Genomic DNA, 15,000 nt, shown 5'->3' with positions numbered 1-15,000 from the left:
GGCTTTGCCTTTTATTAGTATAGATGACTTGTAAAAGTAGAATAGAAATGGATCTGAATTTGTATAAATCTACTAGAAATCTTTCACAGTTTAAAGATAAGTGGTGTGTAAATAATGTATTGTGTAATTATGACAATGATGAACTGCACTTTGTATTCTAATTCTAACTTTATTATTAATAGAATATGTATGAGCAGAAATCTATAGAGTTTTGTAATAAATGAGTGGAATTGTGGGAATGGAAGGGCTGAATGAAGGGGCGAGGGTTTGGGTGGATATTTATGAAATGAAGATGGGATGGACTGTGGCATCTATCTATCTATCTATCTATCTATCTATCTATCTATCTATCTATCTATCTATCTATCTATCTATCTATCTATCTATCTATCTATCTATCTATCTATCTATCTATCATATAGTGTCTTTCACATCTATCTATCTATCTATCTATCTATCTATCTATCTATCTATCTATCTATCTATCTATCTATCTATCTATCTATCTATCTATCTATCTATCTATATGCTTCCTTCCTGTTTCACTGTCGCAGTGCATGTTGGGTAGTTGCTCTGGCACGAGTGCTGGTGGTGGGCTGTAGGTTTGGTGAGTGAAGTGTTTTGTTGAGTATTTTTCCTTTCTCTTTCCTAACTTTTTCATTTTCTTTTTCTTGGTGAATTGTTTGCAAGGTTTTCCGTTTCTTATCCCTAATGGCTGTGAATTTAGAGCGGTTGAGCCGCCGCCATGGGATAAAACTTCTCTGTAATGTTTTTTTCCCCTTAGAAAGTGCAGTGTTGGCGGTAGGCACTGTGATCGGTTGTGAGAATATTAAGTTCGCCTCACGAATGAACGGCTCGATCGTTTTATTTTTGAGTTCTGTCGATCTGGTGCAGACAATTGTAGAGAAGGGTGTAGTGATCGATGGCTCATTTGTGCAGGTGTCTCCGTTGGCGGCGCCGGCACGTAAAGTAACGTTATCAAATGTTCCCCCATTTTTGAGAAATGAGACGATAGAAAAGGAATTAGTGCATCACGGTCGTTTGGTGTCAAAAATCCGCTATATTCCTTTGGGGTGCAAGTCTCCGGAGTTAAAACATGTAATGTCTTTTAGGAGACAAGTTTACATGGTACTCAACAGAATGGGTGAAAGTTTAAATGTTGCTATGAGATTTAAAATTGATGGTTTCAATTATGTGATTTTCCTGAGTTCGGATGAAATTAAATGTTTTGGGTGTGGAAGTGAGGAGCATTTGGTTAAAAATTGTCCAGAGAAAGTGAACAGAGCAGTTGCTCGTGATAAGCTACATGTAACTCATGATGATTTACAAGATCGACTTTTAGTACTCAATGGTAATGAAAAAACAAAAATACCAGAGGAAGCGCGGGCCGAGGAGAGTGTCAATGTTTCTGAACCTTTAAATAAGGAAGATGAGTTGCTTCATGGGGAGATGTACAGACCAGTATCGATGGGAGACATTGGGGATGAAAGTGCAGCACAAGATTCTGCTACAGCACAGGGAAGTGAGTGGGGAGAGATCGAAATGGAGGAAGGGGACGATAACGCCCCTGAGCAATACGATGGGTTTAAACGGCCTGCTAAAAAAAGACAAGCCGGAGAGGAGGAAGGAACCGCACGAAAACGCAGTAATGTTACGGTTTGTGCTGCTGAGGAAGGCGAGGGTCCTGCTGCAGCCCCACCTGTTACACAGGGCAGGTACGCGGCCCTAGTTGAGGCAGACAGTGAAAACGCGGCTGGGCTGAGTGAGGAAGATGAGGAGGCGGAGGAGGAAATGTCTGATAGTTCAACTGTGTCTGACCTGCAAGAATGTAAAGGCAGAGGGGGGTACAGAGCACAAAGTATTAGAACTTTTGTGACGGAAACTGAGGGCAGAAGAGGAGTAGATGTGACCGATTACTTTCCTGATGTGGAACTTTTTATCTCATCAATACAAAGCCTAAGAAAAGAAAAGTCCTCATCTGTCCTGTTTACTGATAAAGAGATTCTCAGATTAAAGAATCTGTCAAGCAGACTGAAGAAACAGTTAAAACAAAATAAGCAATAATGGAGAGGACAACTGGAACTTTTACAAGGTCCTGTATATACTGGGATCTGTGGTTTGTCTTGAATATTTTTATACTTTCTGTTAACATGGCTTGCTTTAATGTAGGAATCTTGAATATTAATGGTGGAAGAAATAATAATAAGAGGCTGGCTTTTTTTGAATTCATAAAGCAAAAAGATTTAAAAGTTATCTTTGTACAGGAAACTCATATAGACAGCACAAATCAATGGGAGTGGAGTAGGGATTGGAAAGGGGACATTTATTTCAGTAATGGTTTGAATATTAGTGCTGGAGTAGCTCTTTTGTTTTCCAAGAATTTTCAAGTAGTTCTTTGTGATGTTGAAGAAATAGTGAAGGGGAGGCTGCTCAAAGTGCGTGTCAAAATTCAAGGCAATTCTTTCACTTTTATTAATGTATACGCCCTGAACGATGGAAACGAGAAAATTGCTTTTTTTAAGAAGTTGGAGGGTGTGCTGACACAATGTGGCACACATGAGGTTCTAGTTCTAGGTGGAGATTTTAATTGCACCCTTGTTACGCAAAAAGATAGGAATAACGGGCTGGAGCCACATACACGCTCAGCACAGGAATTAGAGAGAGTTGTGAGTGGGACAGGACTGGAAGATGTGTGGCGAAATAAAAATGGGGACACTAGGCAATATACATGGGGGAGGATGAATGGGGGGATTATTTCAATGGCAAGGCTCGATCGTGTTTACTGTTTCAAACACCATATCGGTTTATTTAAAAACTGTCATATTACCCCTGCTGGGTTTTCAGATCACAGTTTGGTGTCTTTTTCTGTGATTTTAACTGATTATAAGCCTCGTAGTGCCTACTGGCATTTTAATACGCTCCTCCTTCAAGATCAAAGTTTTAAAGAGTTATTTCATTTTTTTTGGGCAAGTTGGAGACTCATAAAGAAGGAGTTCACCAGTTTACAGCAGTGGTGGGAGGTTGGGAAGACCCACATTCGTTTATTATGTCAGGAGTACACCAGAAATGTCACAAAGTCACTACAGTCTGACATGGAAATGTTAGAAACTGAAATAATTCAGATTCAGTAGCTTCTAGATCAGGGTCAAGATGTCCAGTTGTTTGAAACTCTTGGGTTTAAGAAGAAGGGCCTTGCCCACTTATTGGAAACAAGGGCTCGGGGGGCTCTAGTGAGGGCGAGATTCCAACAGATAACTGACATGGATGCACCAACCCAGTATTTTTTTGGACTTGAGAAAAAGAACTCTCAATGTAAGATCTTGCATTGCATAAGACAGGATAATGGTGAGGAGACTCAGGACCCCGGTGAGATAAGGCGGGCGGTACAAAGGTTTTATGAGACTCTTTTTGCAACAGAGGAAGTATGAGACTGAGGAACAGCAGACCTTCTTGAAGGATTTGCCGCACTTTCGTGATGCAGACTCCGAAGAGCTTGAGAAGGAGTTGTGCCTAGGAGAGCTCACTGCTGCACTGAAGGAGTTGAATAATGGAAAAGTCCCAGGAATTGATGGCATTCCAGTGGAATTTTATAAAGACTTCTGGGATGTTATTGGTTCCGATGTTTTGGAGGTGTTCATCCACAGTATAAAAACAGGTGTGTTACCTCAGAGTTGCCGCAGGGCGATTATAACACTACTGCCAAAAAAAGGTGACCTACAAAATCTCAAAAACTGGCGGCCTGTGTCCCTCCTTTGTGCTGATTACAAAATCCTGTCAAAGGCGCTAGCTAACAGATTGTGAACTGTTTTAGCTCAGGTGGTGCATCCTGATCAGAGCTATTGTGTCCCTAATAGAACGATTTTCAATAATATTTTTTTAATTCAAAACATTTAACTCTCCGATTGGTCTTATTTCTATTGACCAAGAGAAGGCCTTTGACAGGGTCAGGCATTCATATTTATGGGAAGTGATGAAGGCTTTTGGGTTTGGGGACCGGTTTGTTAAATATATTCAGCTATTATATGGTGACATTTCTGGTGTAGTTAAGGTCAATGGTGGTTTGTGTGAACCTTTTGCTGTCAGAAGAGGAGTCAGGCAAGGGTGCCCCTTGTCAGGAATGCTCTACGTGTTGGCCTTGGAACCTTTTCTGGTTAAACTGAGAGGAGTGTTGACTGGTCTATCGATTTCATGTTGCACTGCGGAACCTGTTAAGGTTTCAGCACACGCTTCAGCACATCATTATCGTCATTAAAAATCAGGAGGACGTTGACATTTTGCTTCAATGCCAGAGATCTTTTGAAATTGTTTCCTCAGCTAAAATAAACTGGGGAAAGAGCAGTGGTATCAAAGTGGGCAACTGGACTGGTTTAAAACCACCATAACTGGTTGGTGACCTGCAGTGGTCATCTGGAGGGCTGTTATATTTAGGAGTGTTTCTTCAGGATGAACACTTCATACGAAAGAACTGGGATGGAGTACTGCAGAAGGTGAAGGATCTGCTTTCACGGTGGAGGTGGATTCTACCTCAGTTATCCTACAGGGGCAGGATGCTCATCATTAACAACCTCATAGCCTCAGGATTGTGGCATAAATGCATTTGTTTAGAGCCTCCTGCACAGCTGCTTCAGAGTATTCAGGAAGTTTTAATCAACTTTTTTTGGGATGGCCTGCATTGGCTTAGGAGAAGTGTCCTGTTTCAGCCACTGGATGAAGGTGAGCAAGGAATTATAGATGTGGTCAGCAGAGTTGCTACATTCCGGCTACAGACTATACAGAAATTGTTCTATCCTTCTGAGCACCAACCATGGATGGATTTTGCACTTCGTTTTTTTGATCACATTGAACACCTGAGATTTGGAAAAACTCTGCTGCTGTGCCAGGTGAATAAATTTGAGATGTCGGACTTAGCAGACTTTTATAAGAGTCTTTTTAGAGCCTGGCAGATGGTGACAATTAAAGGGGATGAGGACAGCCTGTCATTGTTCTGGGTTTTGGAAGAGCCCATTGTCAATAATGTGAAGTTCAGTAGTTCAGTGGGACTATCTCAAACTTTTATTAATCATCTTAAAAGTGGAGGGTGTACAAAACTAAAACATGTTATTGACTGAGAATTTCTGTTAGAATAACGCAAAAGAAATTACACAACAGATTGGAGTGCGGTCACTGCGAGTGGTGGAGTTTTTTAACACAAATAAAGGCTTCACTATCAGCTGAGAGCTCGACACTCCTGAGAGACATGTTCAATGAACGGACTCATCCACCTGAGGATCATGAGTTTCCACCACTTTTGGTATCTCCTGTGGGTGACTGGACAACGGTGGAGCAGAGCAAATTTCTTTCAGTGCAGAGGCTGATGGACCTGCCTTTGCCAACGACTACAGGGAAACAAATGTACTGGTTGTGTGTAAAGGTGAGACACCGAGACTCTCTGAGGACGATAGCAGACACTCCACGGAGGAGACAGATCAGATGCACAGAATTCTCAGAGCCAGCCTGGAGGTCACTATACAAGCCACCATTGACCAGTAGGGTGGGCGATTTACAGTGGAGGGTCTTACATAATATAATAATAATAACATTTATTTATATAGCACATTTTCATACAAAAAAGTAGCTCAAAGTGCTTTACATAATGAAGAACAGTAAATAAAAAAAAATATAACAACATAAGAAATTAAAATAAGACAACATTAGTTAACATAAAAAAAAGAGTAGGGTCCGATGGCAGGGGGGACAGAAAAAACAAACAAACAACTCCAGATGGCTGGAGAAAAAAATAAAATCTGTAGGGGTTTAAGGCCACGAGACCACACAGTCCCCTCTGGGCATTCTACCTAACATAAATGAAATAGTCGTCTTTGTAGTTAGGGTTCTCATGTAAGGACTTGATGATGATGGACATGCATACTTCTGGCTTTTAATTCTTCACTGTTGGAACATCATGGTGCTTTGAGTAGATGGTAGTGGCAAAAGCCACCACCAAAAGGACACCAGAAAAAGAAACAGAAGAGAGAGTAGCGGTTAGTACAGATTTTAGAGCTACCATGGATAGTTATTATAATAAATTGGATATACAGAGTATCAGGATTTAAATTACTGTGAAGTTATGAGAAGGCCATGTTACAGTAATGTGTTTTCAGTAGTTTTTTAAAGAGCTCCACTGTATTAGCCTGGTGAATTCCTACTGGCAGGCTATTCCAGATTTTAGGTGCATAACAGCAGAAGGCCGCCTCACCACTTCTTTTAAGTTTTGCTCTTGGAATTCTAAGGAGACACTCAGTTGAGGATCTGAGATTACGATTTGGAATATAAGGTGTCAGATATTCTGATATATAGGATGGGGTGAGATTATTTAAGGCTTTATAAACCATAAGCAGAATTTTAAAGTCAATCCTGAATGACACAGGTAACCAGTGTAGTGACATCAAAACTGGAGAGATGTGCTCGGATTTTCTTTTCCTGGTTAGGATTCTAGCAGCTGCATTCTGCACTCGTTGCAAACGATTGATGTCTTTTTTGGGTATTCCTGTAGTACTAGGGTGTTGTACCGTGTTAGCCATTATGAATGTAGAGCAAAGCCAAGCAAAATGACACCTTTTATTGGCTAACTAACAGATTACAATATGCACGCTTTCGAGGCAACTCAGGCCCCTTCTTCAGGCAAGATGTAAGATTCCATTTTGCCTGAAGAAGGGGCCTGAGTTGCCTCGAAAGCGTGCATATTGTAATCTGTTAGTTAGCCAATAAAAGGTGTCATTTTGCTTGGCTTTTGGGTATTCCTGAGAGGACTGCGTTACAGTAATCTAGTCAACTGAAAACAAACGTGACAGGATTTTAGCTGTGAACTCCTTCTTGTCAATTATTACGCCAGGGGTGTCTGACAGTTGTTGTTTCTGTGGGGAAAGAGAAACCGTGTTACACTGCTTTATGTTCTGTACAAGGCTGGAGCCTTTGTTTAATTTAATAGAGAGGTTTGTTTATGGGATTGGAAATGGTGTACACCAGAGTGGGCTTTCTGTTCGGTTTTAAAAAAATAAAAAGAAATGTAAACAATGTAAATCTGGCAAACTTTATTATGGGGCAAAGTAAATTAGCCATTTGGAAAACCAGAAATTATAAAATTATAGGGAGTGGTTTACAAGATCCAATTGTAGTTTTAAAAATATTGTGAATTAGTCGCATTTTGATAGATATTAATTTTTACAAATCCACAAAAGAATATTGACAAATTTAAAACAATATGGTATGTGAATAGTATATTATGTGACTGTATTAATGAGGAACTGCGGTTTGTTTTTTAGGAGAGTTTGTTGGTTCAGTTGTGTTTCCAAAAATATTTAACATGAAAATGTATGTCATGTAATATAATGTGTAATAATATAATAATATAATGTGTAATTTGTTGTATAGTTGAATGATGTTTTTTTTGTCAATAAAGTTTGTTTTTTAAAAAAAAATCTCTATCTATCTATCTATCTATCTATCTATCTATCTATCTATCTATCTATCTATCTATCTATCTATCTATCTATCTACAGTATCTATCTATCTATCTATCTATCTATCTATCTATCTATCTATCTATCTATCTATCTATCTATCTATCTATCTATCTATCTAAGGATGATGTAATTGATGATTCGGCCATGTTGGACTATTTGTACAGATTACCCAAACTTACAGACACAGTCTGTAGCTGAAGCTGAAGCTGGAGGCAGACATCAGTTTTCAGGAGTTATCAGATGCACTGGCATGTTTAAATACTGGGAAGGCACCAGGACTCAATGGCATCCCAGCTGAATTAAATAAACATTTCTGGTACCTGCTGGGTGTGGAGGTGAACGTGGTGTTCTTAGAAAGTTTACAGGATGGAGAATTGCCATTTAGCTGCAGAAGAGCAGTCGTCACTCTGCTGCCTAAGAAGGGAGACATTTGCCAAATAAAGACCTGGCGCCCCATGAGCCTGCTGTGCATGAACTATAAGATCTTCTTGAGGGCCCTGGCCAGCTGCCTGAGGACTGTGATGGACCTGCTCGTCAGTTCCTGTCAGACGTACTGTGTGCCTGACAGGACTATTTATGACAATATTTTTGTATTGCGGGATATCATTTCAGCCTCAGATATTTCTGGGATGGATTTAGGAATCTTATCCATTGTCCAGGAGAAAGCTTTTGACCGAGTAGATCACCGGTTTTTGTTTAAAACATTGAAATGTTTTGGGTTTGGAGATAATTTTGTTCAGATGATTGCACTGCTGTACACCAATGTTTTTGGGATTTTAAAAGTTAACGGCACTCTGAGCGCACTTTTTCCAGTAAGGAGGGGAATTCGGCAGGGCTGCCCCTTGTCCGGCCTGCTCTACGCTTTGGCCATTGAGCTGTTTCTCTTTCTGTTGAGGCGGAGATTACAGGGGGTGACATTTCCGTCCTGCGCAAATATTGATTTCAAATGTTTGGCCTACACTGATGATATTGTTGTCTTCATCAAATCAAAGGGGGACATTGAAGTTTTAATTTCTTGCCAACAAATATTTGAGAACATATCATCAGCAAAAATCAATTGGACTAAGAGTAACGCCTTCTTACTGGGCTCCTGGTCTAGATGTCCACTACCAGACTGGCCTGGTGGCCTAAAATGGAACAGGAAGTGCTTCAGGTATCTTGGAGTGGTCATGGGCAGTGAGGGGTGGATGAGAGCAATTGGGAGGGACTCTTAGAGAAAGTGACCTCTCGTCTGTGGAAGTGGATCGTACTTAAACTGTCATACAGAGGGCGGGTGATTGTCATCAATAATTTGGTGGCCTCAATGCTGTGGCACAAACTCATGTGTGGTGACCCCCCTCTGGGGCTTTTAAAGCAGATCCAAAGAGTTTTGGTCGATTTCTTCTGGGACGGCTTGCATTGGCTAAGGCAGAGTGTGCTGTTTTTAACGTTGGAAGAAGGCGGTCAGGGACTTCTGGATATCCCCTCAAAAGTCGCAGCCCTCAGTCTCCAAGTCCTACAGAAGCTTTTCTGTGTTTCGTATTCCCTGAGTTGGAGGGAGTTAGCACTGAGTTTCCTTCATCATGTGGGTGGGTTAGGATTTGATGAAGCACTTTTGGTGATAAATCCACAAAAAATGGACCTTTCTGTGTTGCCAAAATTTTACAGAGGTGTTCTATTAACTTGGCACTTGGTGTTTAGGAGGAATTTTAATACGACTGGGTGGCTACAAAATGAACCTTTAATTTTTAATTCTGTCTTTTCATGCCCTCTCTTGCACAGTGAGAGTTTTGTTTCAGTTCTTATTAAGCATCAGGTCCTGACACTGGCACAGATTTATGATGCCAATACCAAGTTATTTATTGATGCTGAAGTCTTGGCTTCTCTTCTTGAAGTAAAGTCAGTCAGGACGATTCAGCACTAGCTAAAGACCACCACTGACTCAATGACTCCATCAGCTCCACTGGTAATAAGTTGGATGTTTGCCCCGCTGTGGACTTCTCATTACTTCAGGACCATTCAGTTGTTCAGTTCACTAAAGGGACAGTGGGGGGCTTTGATTCTCTGACCAAGAGAGAGCTTTATGAGTACTGCGATAAGGGGATTCACTTCTCTGCATTGGGGTCTGTGCTGGACACTCCATGGAGGGAGAAGCTGGGAGTGGAAGGGCACAGGGGGTCTGCATGGAGAGAGCTGAACAAGCCGTGCAGTGGAGAATTGGGCATGGGATCGTTGCCACCAACTCCTTTTTAAACATTATTAAAGAAGATGAAAATGATTCTTGCATTTTCTGTGGACAAAAAGAAACGATTTTTCATTTGTTTTTGTATTGTAATCGACTGGCGGGATTCTTCAGATTCTTTAAAGCTTTGTGTACCAATTTGATTAGAACTTTTAATGAAGTCCTGTTCATTTTTGGAAGTAAATATAATAAGAAAACTCGATGCAGGATTCAACTGTTCAACTTTCTATTAGGTGAAGCAAAGCTGGCCATTGTAAAAAGTCGAAATAATAAGCAATGTGGGTCAGAACCGACGGATATTTGTTTGATGTTTAAGTTGAATGTTTATTAAGAATAAGACTGGAGTTTGCTTTTTATAAACAGATGAATAGAATGGGGGGGTCTGAAAATGTGTGGGGGGGTGAAAGGGGTGCTGTGCTCAGTCAATGAAGGGGAGCTGAAAATAAACTTCTGATTTCACTGTGGTGGGCAAGAGAAAGAGAAAGAAATGGTGGGCATCAATACCACGTGATTAGTAATGTGTGGAGTAGGAGGAGAGTAAGGGGGGAGTAGTGGGGGTCTGATGTATGGCTCTGCTGTTTAGTCTGAAATGTGGCTTTGTTATAAAGTGACTGTGAATGTGGTTATGTTGATGTTTCTGCTTATGTTTACAATAAAGGTTACTTTAAAAATAAAATTTCTATCTATCTATCTATCTATCTATCTATCTATCTATCTATCTATCTATCTATCTATCTATCTATCTATCTATCTATCTATCTATCTATCTTGACACTCCAGTTCTCTTCCTGTGGCCTCAAGTGTCCATCACAATCCCCAGCACTTTCTATTAGTTTCTGATTTCAGTTGTCCCCCCTTGTGACCCTTAGTGACAAAGTGACATTTGCTCAGCCGCTCTCTGACGTCACTTTTCTGCTCCTGATGTCCATGTGCTCCTCTGTTGGTGTCCTGCACATCAGACTTGTGACGTGACCCCATTGTCGTGTATTCTACCCTCACAGCTCGAGTCTCGCCTGTTTCTTAGACAAATCGTCACTTGATTGATGACAATGGTGTCACCCTTTATTACAACACTGGCACCTTGAACAGGGGACATGTCCTCATTTGAGTGTTCCAAAGTGTCTGCAGACATCGACCTTAACCAGCGTATCCTAATGTGACATCGAGAACACACAAATGACGGGGGTCCTAAACACGGGGACAGTTGCAGTGGGCGCCAATACTTTTTAATGTCACACACGTCATTGTCATTGTCACAGAGTGACGTTTTCAGGATTTATTTAGTAACATGTGTTATGTTTTATTGTTTGCTCTGAAGAAGTCATTGAGAGAATCGCGTTGGCCCTCAGACTGTGAGGTTTATGTGGTCGGACCTCGAGATGCAGGACCCCTCAAACAGACTGCCATGGGGGCTTCACTTGTGTCTTCAGAACTAAAAGGATTTGCTTGTGATTTAGGACTCAGCTATGAAGAGACAATTGTTTGGTTTTCTTTCACATTCTCTCATATTCTGTCTGTTTATTATGGGATGTGTTGTTGTTCTTTTGATTTGTTTCCTGATCTTCACAGGTGAGTTAATGCTGGTGGTCCGGACTGCTGAATTCCTGATGATTCTCCTCCTTTTCTGAGCCCCTGACGTGTTCTTCTTGTGATCTTCTGATTCTTTTCTCTTTTGGTGGCCCAGCTGCTGTTGTTCTTCTTGTCTTTTTATTCTTTAATTCTCCGTGTGGTTTGATGTCACTGAGATGTCAATTATGTCATTTCTAACACGTACCAGCAGGTGGCGATGCTAGCAGGTCACTCTGCCATTTTGCTCTGAATGGGCAGCTCAGGTCAGAGGAGAGCTGGGAGTGGGCAGCAGTGGTCAGCAGTAATGGGGGTCACTTCACAGTCCACTCAGACCACCTCTGTGCCCAGGGGACTGGACTTTGGGATGCTGAGTGTCCATTCAGAGCTCGTCCACTGGCTTTATTACAAATTAGGAGAGAAATCAGAGAACTGAGGTGACCAGCAGTGAGGCCTTTAGTGGACTGAGGTCAGCTGGTCAGTGGCACCGGTCAGCATGTGAAGTGTGAGTGTCAGAAGTGTCACATGTCAGTCCTGTCCATCCTGTCCATTATGTCACTGATTACACAGTCAGTCCAGTCTTTGTCACAATAGACAGACAGAGGGTCCTCATTGTCTAAGTGGTCTGACATCAGGAGAGCCCACCATGACAGACACTCGAGTGTTGCCCTCTCCGATGTCCAGCAGTGACCGGCGTGTCTAACAGGAATCTGTGGATGGGGTCCTGCAAATCAGTCAAAGCCCCTCCAAGTGCTGAGTCCTCAGTTAGAGACTCAAATCCAAGGTGGTCCCTCAGCTGTCATCGGCTTTGACAAGTCTGTCTGGACCCTCGAGTGCAGGACACTGTCAGCCTCATGTCCTTCACATTCCTGTCCAGTGTCCACATGTCACTTTGAGTGACTTGTCACCAGTCAGTGTGGCAGGAAGGCAGAAGATGCTGTCAGGTATATAGCGCCTTACCTTATAAGGACAGCGGTGGTCTCAGGGTCAAAGTTCATTTCAGTGAAGACGGTGCAGTCATTGAGCCCTTGTGCTGTGTGTCCTTCTGTCTGTCTGTCTGTCCTCACTCGTCTCTCTTCTTCTTCACAGGCTCAAGTCATGTGGTCTCACCTCGGCCTGCTGCTCAGCTCTCTCCTCAGTCCTCTCGTCTCCAAACTCACAGCTGACTGAACTGGACCTGAACAACAACAACCTCGGAGATTCAGGGGCTCGTCAGCTGAGTGAGGGGCTCAGGAGTGACAACTGTAAATTAAAAGGACTGTGGTGAGTAAAGAGGGGGAGGGGTGGGGGGTGTGAATGTGTTATTGATGGGTGGGCTGATCACATGACAGCACACGGAGTGACCAGAGTGACAGTGACAAGTGGAGCTGACTGAGGTGACAGACAGGAAGGACAACAAAGATAAGGAGAGACAGACAGAGGAAGATGAGGAGGAGGAGGAGGAGTGTGAGATGGACAAGAAGAAGAAGAAATGGACAGCAACTGAGTGTCCAGCCAGAGACAGGGGGACAAGGACACAAGGGGGATCAGGACAGCAGACAGTGTGGACAGGAGGAGAGGGGGACATGACAGTCTGGGGGCTGAGGGTCATTTGGAACAAACAAGAAAGAGCAGAGCAGCAGACGGGGGGATCAGTGGACAAGAGGAAGAAACAAGATGGAGGATGAGAGACGAGCAGGAGATAAAATGAGAGAAGACATGAGAGTGAGGAGGAGAAGAAGAGAAAATGAAGAGAGACGGAGCACTAGAGATACAGACAGGAAGTGACCGCAGGGGGACAGAGGGGGCAACAGCACATCAACTGGACAGACCACCTTCTTTATGAAATGTGACGCGACCAGCAGGCCTTCAGAGGATGTTGACCAATCGGTGAGTGGACCGAGTGACTGACAGGCCAACACATACGTCATGTGACTTAGATGAGCACAGACACTGAGAGGAATTCTGGGTGACATCAGGGGGGCGTGTCAGTGTGACAGTCCAGTGTGTGTGTGGCGCCCCCTGCTGTTTGTAACTCACACTTGTGTCTCCTCACAGGCTGTGGAGTATCGGGATCAGTGAGAGTGAGAAGAGGAACCTGAGGTCACTACGGGAGGAGCTGAGGGGGTCTGGACGTCAGCTGACTATCATCACATGAGAAGACCAGCAGTGGTGATCAGACTGACCCCCCTGTCAGTGACGGAGCCCCCCATCCACTCTCCCTAAATTCTCCTCTTTCTTCTTTTTCTTCTCCTCTCAGCTCTGCTCCTCATTTAATAAACTCTCCATGTCCCCTCAGCCTGTGTGCTCCTCCTTTAACGTCACTTTTATTTTGAACACCTTGAGACCCTCTGGGTGACAAAACTCAAGCCGACTCGGACCTGCAGACCCCCGAGTTTCACCACTAGTGGCAGTAAAGCAGTGGAGATCATCCTGTAAAAAGCCCCCCAAGTTGCCTGTCCCACCGAGGAGCAAAGAGAGGTGGACAGTCCAGCTGTTGGGTGACAGGAGGCCTGAGGCTGTAGTGACACTGGGGACGAGGCTGGGACAAACCCTGGACAGGACGCTGATCCACCACCAGGACACCAGCAGCGCTCCTCTTTATCATCACTCTGTGTCATTTGAACCCGTGTCTGCTCCGTGTCCCCCAAGTCCTGTCTGCCATCTGCTGATTGTCCTTTGGTGACACTTTAACTCCCATAAGGTTCAGTTTTGATTTTGATTTTCTTTTTTATTCTGTCGTCTCCACTTCACCGTCCCCTCCAGTCGTGTCCTCGTAGTGAGCAGTAACCTGAACAAGTGAGCCGTTAAAAAAGAAATAAAAGAAAAGACGAGGAGAACATGGAGGAGTGTGGAGCTGGGATGGATTGGCGCCATCCAGGGTGGGGTCCTGACTTGATGAGGACAAACGGCCACTGAGGGACCACCACCTGAACTGGACTGAGGGGGCTTAGAAAATGGATGGACAGACAGAGGGGAATAAACTGAACTGGGAATTAAGAAGGAACTGGAAAATAAAACAGAGTGGGAGTGGGATGAGGGTCTAAAGAAAACGAGTGGGGGACCCCAGCCTGAGGGTGGGCTTCTATAGGACAGCTGGGTTAGAAAAAGAGGAATAGGGACAAGAAAACAAACAGAGAGATGAACAAGGGGGGCAAGGAGGAGAGAGTTAGAAAGTGATGGACAGTCAGTGACACGAGGGGGACGAGTACAGACGAAGAGGAGGAGAGGAAGAGTCAAGTCGAGTCAATTTTATTTAAAGAGCTCATTTAATAACATCAGGGGTCCACCAAAGTGCTGCACAGCTTCACCATAAATACCCCAAATACACACAGTAGACACAGTAAAGAAATACTGACGGACAAGTTTAGAAAGCCAAGTCAGAAAGGTGGGCTTTAGGTGGGATTTAAAAGTGACCAGAGTCGGCGCTGACCTCCTAGATAAAGGTCGACTGCTCCAAAGCTGAGGGACAGCTACTGCAAACACACGGCCCCTCTAAGCTTAAAAAGAGAACTCAGCACGACCAATAAGTTCTGGTCAGCGGACCCCCGTAACCATGAAGGAGAGTGCGGGTGTAAGGGGTCAGTGAGATAAGAGGGAGCTAAACCATTTAGGGTCTTAAAAAACAATAAAACTCAATCCTGTAGTGAGCAGGACGCCAGTGTAGAGACACTAAGACTGGGGTGATGGGATTGTGTTTGGTGGGCCTGTTAGACGCCTGGCAGCAGTGTT

The 15,000-nt window shown here is 43.3% G+C and overlaps 2 protein-coding genes and 1 long non-coding RNA gene across 3 annotated transcripts in view; 2 read left to right on the top strand and 1 right to left on the bottom strand.

Moving 5' to 3' along the window:
• The window catches only part of LOC114643526 (NACHT, LRR and PYD domains-containing protein 3-like), a 2,412,635-nt gene that overhangs the window by 55,236 nt on the left and 2,342,399 nt on the right, over nt 1–15,000 (top strand). Inside the window, exon 9 of the mRNA XM_051925773.1 lies at nt 12,379–12,552. Within this exon, the coding sequence (XP_051781733.1) occupies nt 12,379–12,552 (174 nt within the window). The remainder of the gene's footprint in view (nt 1–12,378; nt 12,553–15,000) is intronic.
• Nucleotides 1–15,000, bottom strand: part of LOC114643530 (protein NLRC5-like) — a 1,801,805-nt gene that overhangs the window by 1,192,769 nt on the left and 594,036 nt on the right. The window lies entirely within an intron of this gene.
• LOC127527391 (uncharacterized) lies at nt 12,577–13,567 on the top strand. The gene is made up of 2 exons (XR_007934706.1): nt 12,577–13,158; nt 13,327–13,567. It is a non-coding gene; the product is annotated as an uncharacterized LOC127527391 (long non-coding RNA).

The sequence above is a fragment of the Erpetoichthys calabaricus genome, chromosome 4 (assembly GCF_900747795.2).
Source record: "Erpetoichthys calabaricus chromosome 4, fErpCal1.3, whole genome shotgun sequence".
Lineage (NCBI taxonomy): Eukaryota > Metazoa > Chordata > Cladistia > Polypteriformes > Polypteridae > Erpetoichthys > Erpetoichthys calabaricus.
Note: the sequence above shows the minus strand (reverse complement) of the source record. Positions and strands in the feature narration are given on the sequence as shown.